We start from the raw sequence: 13749 nt of genomic DNA, 5'->3' as shown, positions 1-13749 counted from the left end.
AAATTTTCCGTGTACAATGATGACTCGCGCTGCGGATCTTTGGGCGAAATGAAAATGTTCTTCATTGATTGCAAAAACTAGAAGTTAACGAGAATGTTTTTTTTCTTTAATAGTTTTCATAAGTTGATAACGAGATGACTACATATTTCTAAATTCTTCTAACATTTTTAGTGTATTCTAATATATTTTAACTTCGAAAATATATGTATTGTGTGAACCGTAAATTCAATGTAATCATTGGATTTAATAATGAAAGTATTTCTATGCATATCTAATCGATATGCGTTGTTATATGGAGAAATTCAATTTGCTACTTATCACTCAGTTATTGTGAGAATTTTTTAATAAAGTATGACCAAGTAATCCTGGTATACTTGTCAGTGACGTTTAATTATGCTCTTTTGTTACTTAAATAGAAAGATTAATTGATCACAGTTTACATGCAAATGAGCTACAAATAAATTGTTTCCCCTAAATGAACATCGTGTATGAAAATATGTAAAGGGATTGAGTTTTAAAAAATGCATTCCCATTCATTCATCAAAAAACCATTAAAAAATGGTTTCATGTATTAAAATATTATTTGACGTATTGAATATTATCGATTTGTTGATTATTGGAAATTTATAAAACTCTGTTTAATCAAAAAATGTCCCATAACAAATCTAATTACTTTTTTTTATTAAATCTTTACGTTAACGAGCATAAAGGACGTAATAATTAAAATTTGTACCGTAATTTCGATACGAGGAATCTTTTAGTCGACGAAATAATGCTTTTCGATATCTTGGTTTTTATGAAATAATCCATGGCAATGAGAATTTGCATAAAAAGATGCGCAGTTCGGTCACGTGCATATGACCCCCTCCTTTTATCGCCACGACAAAATTCCACCGTGACGATTACTTAATCACCTTTTCACGCAAATGATTATTCCATCACGTGAGAAACATGAAAAAATTCACTGCGATAAACGACGCAAAAAAAATCGAATGACAATTCTGCGGTCACTATTACACAGCTTTATAGCCTCGAAATAAAAATTTATGCAACTTATATTCGATAATGAAATTATTTACCCAAGTGTTAAATTTCCTCCCACTTGTTTTCAAGCACCTTGTATTGATATGTATGAATACTGACGAAAGTCAAAGGACATAATAATCGCTTAGAAATAATTGCATATGTTTCGTAGGCTCAGATGAATCTTGATTAATTCAATGAAATTGTCTTATCAATGAGATTGAAATTAAAAAGTAACATAGAGCGATTAAATGAACATACAGTAAATACTTCTTCGATTATGATTTACATACATGGTATCCAACAATATTGCCTTGAGAAAACAAAACAAAAACGCTTTACGACAAAAATTAAAGAACATATCTTGCTCGAATTGTGTAATTATTTTTCACTTTTATTAAATCGAGACTATCTATTACAGTCGGTGAAAAAAGTATTCATCAACTTTTAAAACGGAATAACATTTTTATAATTAAGTCAAGCGATCTAAATTTGTTTGCAATGTTAGAGGAATTAGCTTACTAAACAATGGCTGAAAAAGCTTTTTCAAAAATTTCAATTGGTGTAGATGATAAAAAAATTAAAAAATTATGTTTTTTCAACTCTTTTGTAGATCTCGGTAACTTATATCCATACTGAAAATTTCATTGGAGTGGGTTGAGGCAAGCTACAGCCACTGAAAGATGTAAAAATTTTTATTTGTTATTCTTTAAATGTTAATAGCTCACAATAACATCAACCGATTTTAATGAAATTTTCAGTGTGCATATAAGTTACCGAGATCTGCAAAATGCATTTTCAAAATTTTCGTTATAGGCTCAGATAAAAATATTGAAGAAAACACCATTCTTTTATTTTGTTCGTCATTGCAACCAATTTTTGAAAATACTTTTTTAGTCATTGTTCAGTAAACTAATCCCTCTAACATCCCGCAAAAATATGGACTGTTCGGCCCAATTGTAAAACAATTATTTCATTTTAAGAGATGCACGAATACTTTTCACATCGACTGAAATCTTTGTGATTCCCACTAAAACTGGTCTGTATTTTCGTATTTCTCGATATCTATAAAGACCGATTTATGTCATCCGTTCAGGTACGGAACGTTTACAAAACGGTACAATTCAAGCAAACGCATCTACTATTTACCTAAGAGAATATATAATAAGAATTCTTCCGTTTATCGTTCGATTAACAGTTAAAAATATTCGCACATTTATTTGTAAAAGATCTGTGCTGCATAACAGCATTGTTAAATGTAGAAGAGGAGAATACACAAAGGAAACATCGCTTTGCTGCAGGTAAAATGTTAAACAAGAGAAAAATTGATGGAGAATATTGGACATTATTATTATTGTCTTTTTGATTGTATAAAAAAAAGCAATAATTTCTCACTAACTTTATTAATTTTTTGTTATGCTTATTGCGTCACACGTCTTTAGCAAGACTTTTGTTTGAACGAAATGCACATCATACGAACGTGTTCGTTTCAACATGGACAGATGGATGTCGGTTTAGGCAAAACATTGTTATTGAAAATGCCCGTCGGCAAATCTCTGAAATGGTATGTGCCGAAACGATCCGCGACGCTACATATAAACAGTTGCATATTTTTCCCACAATATTGTTTCTCTGAACCGAAACTGTTCCGTAAACGTTCCGTAAACATTCCGTGCCTGAACGAATGATATAAATCGGCCATAAGAGTTTCGAAGAAACAACCGAAAGATACCGTTAATGTGGATGTCGGTAGAAGTCCCTGCAAAGAAGAGACAACATGAAATGAAAAGACTGATCGACTTACGGCGATATGGTCGTCCCTCTTCAGGCGTGGACCGCTCGGTGTTCTCGGAGCCCGGAGTTGCGTTGGCGTCGCGATCCTCTTCTTCGGGGGTGGCTTGACTGGGTCCCGACCCGGGCCCGGTCCCGAGTCCCGTCGGCGACCGACACGTCGACCCGGCAGGACTTTGCGGCGCTATCTCTTGCACCGTCGCGCTGTTCGACCCGCCTCCGACGCCTCCGATGCTAGTGTTAGCTCCAGAAACAGAGACCACGGCACTTCCGCCAGCGGAGGATAACGGCGACGGCGAGAACATGTTCGATATACTCGACAGAGAGCCGATGCTCGGCAATCCGGAACTGGTCACTGGTCCGTTTCCGGACTCGATTTTCAAGCACTTGTTCGGCGGAGCGAACGCCGATGGCCCGAGGGGCCTGAACCCTCCGAACGGCAAACGGTGATCCAGAGGGTGCAAGAATTGCGGCGGCAAGTGGAGCATATGATGGAGACCGTAGCCCAGAGATGCTGCTGTGCTGAACGGCACTTGGAGATCCTTCGAATCGGTCACCTGAGCAACAGAATGCCAACCGTTAGTAGAAAATGTATAGGGATGTAATTTTCTTTAGCCTCTGCAAGCTGAATGCTTTTGTGGATGTTACAGTAGGTATAAATAGATCCATTTAAATCTTGAAGCTAGTTCCCCTTGCAGAAATTTCAAGATTTATTTTGAGATTTAGGTTGATTCTATTGGTGAACGTAATGGAAGTATGTACTATATATATCTTTGATGAAAAGTATTCGAATATCTTTTAAAACGCAACAACTTTTTTTAAAACTGGACTACATAACTTGAATTTTTTGGAGACGTTATGACCAAACTACTTCTTTTTAATTCTGCTGTTACTTGGAATGACGAAAGGAAATAAACTATTGTAGTTTGTAACTTTTTTATCTGAACTAGAAACGAAAATTTAAAGAAATGGGTTCTGTAGATCTTGGTAACTTGTATGCATACTGAAAATTTTATCAAAATCGGTTGACTTTGTTATGAGTTACAAACAATTAAAGATCGTGAGAAACGCAGTTTTTTTACGCATTTCGATATCTACAAAATACATTTTTTAAATTTTCGTTATAAGCTGAAATAAAAAATTTTAAATACAGGAGCTGTTTTTTTGTCGTTCCAGGTAATAGCAATATTTAAAAAAAGTTATTTTAATCATTGTCTAGTAGATTAGTAATTCTATCATCTAAAAAAAATTCAGGTCATTTAGTTCAGTTTTAAGCAAGTTATTGCGTTTTGAAAGCTGTTCGAATACCTTCTGTCGAACAACGATATATCGTTGCCAACACTTGACAAAATGTTGTTTTCTAAATATTTTTAATAAATAACAGTATTAATCCATAATTTATGTTCCTTTCTAGATTTTGTAATTTTCAGTTTTTAAAAAATTTTTATAATTTCTTTCTGGAACTTTACCAAACAACATCAACCAGGTTTGGTAGTTTTTAGTCTTTTGGTTGCCACTGAAAGGGTTTTAACGATTGACATTCTTAGATTCTTTTAATCAATGTACTTTTTTATATATTTGTGTTATATATTCATAAGATCCGCAGTCTGTAATAATTGGAACTAATTCAAAATTTAAATGGAACCTTTGAAATCCAGGATCAAAATTGGATCCAAGACCCGCAATCCAAGCATTAAGATCGATTGCCGAAAATTATATTATATTAGTGCCCACTTTAAACCTAAATTAGTTAATTGCGTTATCCAACACCAATTCCGTGTTTCGTTTGTTAATAGACGATTTTTATAGATTTATGTAGATCACCACCAATGTTTACAATAATTAATTTTTACAATCATAGTAGAATCTGCAAGTTTAATCATTTCTTCTGCATCAAGTATGGAAGCTATTGCAATAATTCTTGTATAGAACAATTCTGTAAAGAAATTCTACGTAATGTCTGAACAATATCCAAAGGGATCGAAACGCTTTCTATTAAACCTCTCATTGAGTCAGTGCAGGAATTAATTTTTTTGTTTTCAGTAGGTATAATATTCTAATAAAAAATATATCGACTTCAACGCCTAAAGACAACGAAAAATTTTCAGTCTATGACAAATAGAATTTACTCAGGTTTGAACCTCGAGAAAGATAACCAACCGGAGCTATAAACGTCACGACGCTGATTATGAACAGTAATAGTTTTCATTTATAAAAATATAATGAAGCAGGGACTCTCATGAACACGGCAGCTTACGGTACAATAGCGTGACACTCTGCCATTATTGAATAAGCACTTTATTAACTAGGTCAGGTTTCGACTGCTGGTAATCGGAGATTATTGCTAACGTCTTTACATCATTTAAACGTTCAGAACTGGTCACCGCTGACGCAATTCTACGTCATTTTATGCAATGTACAGCAAATAATGTGTATTTTTCATGTACCAAGATTTTATCGCTCAGATTTATATGTATTTGACAATAAATTTTATTTTTTATATACAATTGTAATTGTAATCATAATTATTATTATTGTAATTATTTCGATGAATTTGAAAAGGTTTCTCAGTTTTAATATATTCGTGTTTATAAATTTTTAATTATTTTAATTTGAATCTGTTACGTCGAGCATTCGTTTCAATTTTAAACAACAAGTGGTTGCAAACATGATATTATAAAGCAATGTGTTTTTTTCCCGCTACCATTTTGATGTCAGACCTCTGCGGTATACGGCTATTGATTTTTTTATAGGTCCGTAACAAGATCATGTATTTTCAATGAAACATTTGCTTACTTAGGCAACGCTTTGTTTCGAAATGATAAACCGACAAATATTTAAGCGACAGGGTGTATATTTTTCAGTTGTCGCGTATCCAAAATATTTTCTTCGGTAACTCTACTTTTAAATTGGATTGATGAAACAGGTACGTATGTAATTTAATATTTCCGATGTAATCGTTCCCTCAGCAACTACAAAACGAATGGTTCATTAGTATGTTTAAACGCTGTTTGAATATAATAAAACGTGGTGTTTCACTCTCATATTTCGCAACCAAGCAATTATTATTAAAGAGCATTACTTTAGCTCATTATCCCTCGTTGAGAAGCCACGAAACTTTCAAGACCATAACTCGACTAGAAACGATCTCTTCCCAGTATCATGGTTCAGACACACTTAAATTAGCTAACATAAGGTGCCTCTAATCACTAATTTTCAACTGTTATTACACCGGTTGTTTCTAATTACGCTTATGAAAGCCTGATCGATAAGAGGGGTTGCGTGAAATGACGTTCCTTTTGTTTTAGCACTTTCAGACTGTACTTAATGTATGCACACAAATTTAACTTTAAATTAAACTTATCTTCCATATAGAACCACTCCTATACTCACTACCGAGTAAATTAATAGTTTCGAAATACCCAGTACATAGATATAATCTATAGCTTTATTACAAAACTTTTACTATTACATAGGCTATTTGATCAATGACATTAAATTCTTGATTCTTACTATGAAAAACACAGATTTATGAGGCAGATCAATTGGTAACAATGTTGTTGATTACTAAGGTATATCTCCCTTATTAAAGAGATCAAAAAATTGATTTGTCTTCTATTGTATCATTTTAAAGTTTAATCAAAAATGTACCCAAAAAATCCAATAGCTCAATTCGACAAAGTAACTGAGATTTCAAGGATATTATATAAAAATTTAGTTATGTTAATTATATTAAAATTAATAATCCTTTTAAAAGAATAAGTTGCTCGTTACTCACCAGAAATAACAGATTAAAAGAAGTGCTATGAATCATATGCAATACCTGTTGAAGTTACACACTAATCTTCAACTCCATTTTTCTCGAAATATGTAATACTTTTCGAACTGGTTTTCATGCTTTCTCAAAACTCTTGTTGAAGCAATCTCTTTCTAATTTTACATACATAAATAAATATTTGCAATAGCTTCCTTCTTTTACTTGGAGAACTAAACATTTTTAGAAAAAAAAGAGAAACGACTTTTTGGCTTTACATGGCTTAACACGATGTTTACGCTTCGTTTTCATCCGCGCTATAGCGACACTCATATAAATTGAAAATATCTGTGACCTTTTCGCTGCAGATGAATACGATAACGTGAATCATACCCATCAACCTAAATTACCCGTTATGAGAAACATGTAATAAGCCTCTAAAATTACGCTGTATCTTAATGAAATACACCGAAACATGTATAGAAAACATTAAGTTCCTTGGAACGTAACAATTCGATAGATTTCTCACCTAAAAATCACCGAAAAACAACGCGTCCAATGATGTACATTCCGTTAAGATGTTACCTTTTAATTTGTGCTACCGCATACCGCGTAGTTAGAACAGTGTAACGTATCTAATTAGACACCGAAACCTTCTCTCACAATAAAACATCGATGTATATCCAGACAACTCAATATTCAGTAGCCATAAAAGAATTAACATAAATTCTTTCACACTTACCTACAGCAAATGATGATGCATCGTTGAAGCGTTCGAAAATTGTCATTGATAGAAGGAGAAATAATTAAATTCATGTATACGCAGTCCATGTATACACCGACGATTAACGCGCGTGTATATATTACGATAAATGCTAATTTCGTGTGAATGCAAAATTGTTAATTTTCCGTTTTATAGATCGCGAAAAGCCCACGGAGCACATTGAACGCTCGAAGAATGTCAATGTTGCCGTTATCTATTACAAAAGCGAAGATGACATTTACTATACCCTGATATTTCGTTATTATAAACGTTACAAAACAGAGCTGGTTGATTTCCATCGAAGCATTCACTATGCCAGCTTAATAGACTCGTCAATCACTTCGAATAGAATGATACAACTGACGGGGGAAAGCTTTACGTTTTGACGGATTATTATAACACAGTGGTTTCACGTTATTAACAGTATAATGCCATATTGCTTTGGTATTATACGCTATTTCAATGTGCTCCAATGCATAGGAATACCCGTATGCTGCAAATGAGATATCCGTTTATATAACATGATAAGTTTTAGCCACGAATTTTGTCGAATATTTCAGCGAATATGTGACATCGGGTTTTCATCAAACCAGAACTATCATTACTACCCTTATTAAATACTATCCCCGGAAGAATTATGTAGGTACATCATCATTGGCAAATGTTGCGAAATAAAATCATTTTAAAAATATCCTAAGTATTCTACGTAATTAATGTATAAATTGACTTCCATTTTCGAAAAGCAGCAAGTATACATTTATCGAACCTCTTGTTTAAACTCTGCCTCTGTTCTATTATTTCGTTCCTTAATATTCTGAGTTACCGAGATCTACGAATGAGATTTTTGTAATTTTCGTTATAGGCACAGATAAAAAAGTTAAAAACGAGAGTTCTTTTTTTGTCATTCGAAATAATAGCAAAATTTAGACATTTGATCAAAAATGACATTTTGGTTATTGTTTAGTATACTAGTCATTCTATTATCTAAACAAAATTCAAGTCACTTAATCCAGACTTAAAGAAATTATTGCGTTTTAAAAGGTGTACGAACAGTTTTGTGTACCACTATACATACATGTTTGATATTCGAGCACGTCGAAAAATTCAAAAGGGTACGACATCCTCATTCACATCATTGCAAAAATAAATTGCTCGACGAAAGATTCATTGAACATATATACTTCAAATACAAATACGATCGTACTTATGGACGAGAATATAGTACTTACTAAGATTTGAATAATGCTTACACATTATCAGGTCAATATTCGTATTCGCATGAGTAATATTTAGACTGCGGATTCTCTGCATTTACAACAAAAACGTATAGATCAAATGCAAAACAGCAAAAATATTTATACTAGTATTATACTATTATACTATTATACTATTATATATAATAGCATGAATATTTAAATTTTAAATAATTTTAATTTTACATAGAAATTCGCAGTCCAGTAATATCCATACAAAAATTGTACACGTCGCCGCGCGCTTATTGAAAACTTAACGCAACGTATGAAAATTTCGTAGTCGTTTTAGACACAAAGGCGGCGACTCAAAGTGCGAGAATTGCGCGCAGTAGCATCCAATCGGTTTACAACAGAGAATTAATTACTTGCGTTTATAGATGTTAAACGCGCGTGACGCTGGTGTAATGAAATCTTGCCCGGTTTTAATACCCAAATTATCGAAAAATTGTAGCAGCACGACTTTTCCGCCCTTAAAATGTGCAACGTCCGATGCAGTTTTAAACGGGAAACAAGAACCGGGGAGGAAAAAAGATTGGGAACGGAAATGTGCCGGCGAGATCGGTTGTCGAATTTCCGAATAAACATTTCATCGAATCGATAATGATGTAGCCCGGGCGAGTTGTACGGGAATTAGTACGGCACGATTAGTTTATTATTCTTTTATGCCAGGAAATGAGCTTCTCGTTTGCCGGCCCCGGTGTATTTCTGGCTCCGTTCAATCAGTGATTTATTAGGTATTCATTATTATTTTAATTACAACCGACCAGTACCGATACCGACACACGGCTATTTTTTCTCGCGAGCCGACGGCGACCGGGTCGGTCGATCGACGACTGCGCTTTCTGCATATTCACAATATTTTTTTTGGTTTAATTCGACCACCACCGACCCCTCCGATCATTGTCGTGCATCGAATAAAACGCGCGCAAATCTGGTTGTTCCGCCGCGATTAATTTCGAAACGGAATTATCTCATTTTTTAGCGTTACCAAAGTTTGATGCACTGCCGCGTTTTATTGCCCCATTCCAATCAATTGATGCGTACGTGTCTTGAAAGACAGCCGGGCTTTTTATTTTTTATTCCGCGCACTCATTGTTGTTGGTTTCCATAATACCATCGTATCGGCCTGTGACATGTATTCAAACGAACTCGTTAATGAACACTTTAAAAATCCACACGCCTGGCACGTATTGGAATCGAATGCTTGCCTCGCTTTTAAATATACATCGACGGCCAAAAGTGTCCGGACACTTACGCGACCGTCATCGAAGTATCTCACGGATAATGTGTTTTGATTGACTTGCACCGCAAATACCGTTTTATCGTAAATGATATTCGAATTTCTTTCATTATACGCTTCGTGTACACAGCATTAGCTTGTCGTCTATTAGTGGCCAGTTTAATAATGGTTTGTAATAACGTCCACGCAAATAGAAAGCTATGTATCGTGTTATTAGGTACAATATACAGAGTGAGCCGGAATTCGTAATACAACCGAGTAGGAGGTGATAGTATGTGAACTTTTCTCAGCGGACTTCGCAGCGGAGCAACGGACAGTAATAAACCGAATGTTTCCATCATTGCTAATGTTTATAAACACTATCTCGGACGGAGGCAACTGTGGTAGAAGAATAGACGACAACTAAATCATTTACAAGGATGAACAAACTTCTTGTTTTTCTTCTCAGCAAGACATTTAAATATGTATTTTATAGACATTTTTGTGGAACAATTGGTCGAGGCTTGATAAAATTTTTAACAAAAGTGAAGCGAAATCGTATATGTACAGATTCAGTTTTACACGACTGTCTCTCGCGCTTTTGTCCTTTCTCCTCGTCCAGCGTATTCGATATGGTTGTTTCTGATCCGAGTTGGTCTTTTGGACCCGCTCGAAACGAGTCCAAATCATTTGAAATCCGTAAGCGGAAAATTATTTTTTCATAAAATTTTCAACCTATTAAACTGCCAATAAAGGAAACGAACGTTTATCAAAATTTTACGATTCTTGATTACAAAGAATAGAATTCGCACAAACGTTACTTAATCAGCAGAGTGAGTGTAAATTCACGATAAACATGGAAGCCATTTTTCCCTAGGGAACTATTAGCGGTAAAGTAGCTCCGATAAACGCTGTTGCGAAATAATGGCACAAAGGATTAAGAAAGACTGACAAGTTTCACGTCATTAAATCATACTTTATGAAACCGTGACTAGACAACTTGAATTTTGACAACTTTCCACCATATTTCATTCAATTCATTTAACTCTAACATGTATTCTTGCACCCCCTACAACAATGTTGCACCAAAAGTAAAAACTTTTGAACTCGTTGTTAGATGAATAAATAAAAACCAATCAAAAAGGTTAGCATGTTTAGCAAAGACTGACCGTAATCTCAAATAAAAACACGACCAATCTCTTTGCTTTATCAGCAGCTATAAAATGTAACTTACACATGTACCTGTTTCGTAAAAAATAAAATGATTTTCCTACAGCAAGTTGAAAACTTGTTATTAAAAATGTATGATTAATGACAAAGCTTATTTGCAAATACATTGCATAAAAAAAACTTCACTTTTACCAATAATATCCACTAAATAATTCATTTATTTTTAAACATTTTTAAATATGTACACTTTTTGTCATTTTTATTATATTTCCTATATGTTCAGCAATTCATACTTCTAAGACAACGTAATAACTAGACTGAGGAGCTTATGCAGTTGAAACAATAGGCAGATTGAAAGAATCGACAAATATTATTATATTATTATTAATTTATTAAGATTAGTAGAAAAAAGAAACGTGAACGTTCTTCGCAATTCACGCATACAATTTTTATTTAACACAAAGATTCACAGTCTAGTAACGATAATTATACCGGTCTGCATAACTTCGGCACAGTTGCATCCAATACTTACGATACCCTATGTCGCTGAAATGATTTTTGTCCCCTCATTTTTTCCCCAAGAGTTGCTATTGTACCACACATATACATACATATATATATTTGTCTACTACATCAGATACTACATCCATCCATACACGTACGGTCGCCCACATGCAACAAAATCCCTATTCAGAGCATGCATTAATTATCAGTGGCCGTGCATAAAACAACAAGCGGTCGAAGCGATTGCATCTGTTGTTGGCCCATTGAAATGGACATTTTTCAAAGCATAAAGATTGGGCGGCTCCCTTTTATTATTCACTACGATAGTGCGCTAAAACGAATTCGCAATAAACTGCGAGAAACATAAAGACCGCGCTATGGCAAGCGACTTTCATTAAACGTAACACTGATTAAAACCGCTTTTGATATTCTAGCACAGGATTTTCTCGTCGTGATTTTTTGGACAATGATCGACTGCCCTCCGATGGTTCTCTCGCAAAAACGACCAGCGTTTCGCGGATCACAGGCCAGACCGTCGAATAGCTTCTGAATCGAGCTCCGCTATCTGACGATTGTACTTAATGGATAGGTGTTCTATACAAAAGTTCGTTTTCCCGCTGGAAAGTATCAATTTCAAATATATTTACAGTCTAACAAAAAATCTTTGCACGCATTCTATTAGATAAGTGCGTATAAAAAGTATAAAAAGTTTGCATTTGTCTCTTTCGGTCTGCTTAGAAATCTTCCGGAGAAATTTTGAAACATTCAAAAGAAACATTCATGATACTTTCCAATATAACTAATGATCTGAACTTCAGATTTTTACACGACAAAATTTGCATAGTTTCTCTGGAACCAAGCGTTCAAATCTTGTATATTGAACTAAGTGTCATCATTGCTATTTCATTTTAACACCTTATTAACTGTAAGCCTATTAATATGATTTTCAATGACTGAGCCGTGTTTAACAGAAACTCGATAGTTTTCTTCTAAATAATAATACCAACAGAACTTGTTACGTCATACACATTAATTATTATTATTTTCAAAAATTCTTAACTGTTGATCTTCGATTTTAGGAAACTATTAGAAAATCGCCGGCAGATAAAGTATTGAGGAACTGCAATGAAATCTGTACCGATTGGAAAAATTCTGCAGAATCTCTGACCTTTTATTTCATTGGTCATGTGGATGAAAGATTCCAGCTAACTTGAAGACACTTTGCAGAAAACACTGTAGTGTAATTTTTTAAAGGAGAGAAACATTTTCTCTAACTATTTACCAAAAGTATGCTCAAATATGTAATGACTTAAATACAACAAAAATTTTTTACTTCGTATATGTCATTTGTCCAACAAGTACTGCGAGTGCTGATCCTGTATACCCATTAAGTTACTTTCAAAGAAGACCAAAAATGTATTTTGTCAACGTACACTTTTTGCTTTCAAGTATGATGTTTACAAAACGACAGTGCACTAAAATTTTCTATTTCTCAATACATTTTTTTATCACTTATATCGTTTCCTACCAGGAGCCTCCATTTACCTATTCAAAATTAGCAGAAACAAACCGAATATCACAAAACACAGGAAGCTAACTATTAAATGATATTCCATTGTTCTGATTACCTTTTTCCGAGAAACGTAGGTACGCTCGCATCGGAGAATATGTTAACACGTTTTCAAAAGGAATAGCTTTTGAGATGTTAGATCGACTAGTTTTCTAAAAAATGAGTATACAAAAATTTTTAGATTGCAATTGGTTGGAATGATGAGAAAAAGTAATCGTATAAATGTTCATTCTTTTTAAATTAATCCTGCACAGTTTTCAAAAAATGAATCACTTTATTACGGCTTTAATCGCATAGCAAAACATTAAGAAATTAATCACTTTATTAGTCACACGGAACGAATAACTAAACAAAGCTGTCGAATGACGTATGAGACATAATTGTTAGGCAATTATTATGCGGGAAAAAATCAAATTAACACTGCACGAACTTATAGACTGGCCCAATCGAGTTACCAAGATTTAAAAACCGCATTTTTTAATTTTTTTTAACTTCTTTATCAGCCCAACCAATTGTAATCTGAAAAATTGATTGTATACTCATTCTCTAGAAAACTATGTAGTCGGTTGTACATCTCAAAAAAATTCAAATCATTTAGATCAGTCTGAAGAAAGCTATTCCGTTTGAGAAGGTTTCAACATACTTTCCGACGCGAGCGTATTGTCCGTCATGCAATGGGTTCCACCCGGAACAAAATCCTTG

General features: G+C 34.1%; 1 protein-coding gene across 6 annotated transcripts in view; it reads right to left on the bottom strand.

Annotated features, from left to right (window-relative positions):
- LOC143259661 (E3 ubiquitin-protein ligase RNF220) overlaps positions 1–13749 on the bottom strand; it is a 225366-nt gene that overhangs the window by 206953 nt on the left and 4664 nt on the right. For all 6 annotated transcript variants that reach the window (XM_076522920.1, XM_076522922.1, XM_076522916.1 and 3 more), the window contains one exon: positions 2828–3371. In XM_076522920.1, the coding sequence (XP_076379035.1) occupies positions 2828–3371 (544 nt within the window). The remainder of the gene's footprint in view (positions 1–2827; positions 3372–13749) is intronic.

Source organism: Megalopta genalis, chromosome 6 (genome assembly GCF_051020955.1).
Source record: "Megalopta genalis isolate 19385.01 chromosome 6, iyMegGena1_principal, whole genome shotgun sequence".
Lineage (NCBI taxonomy): Eukaryota > Metazoa > Arthropoda > Insecta > Hymenoptera > Halictidae > Megalopta > Megalopta genalis.
Note: the sequence above shows the minus strand (reverse complement) of the source record. Positions and strands in the feature narration are given on the sequence as shown.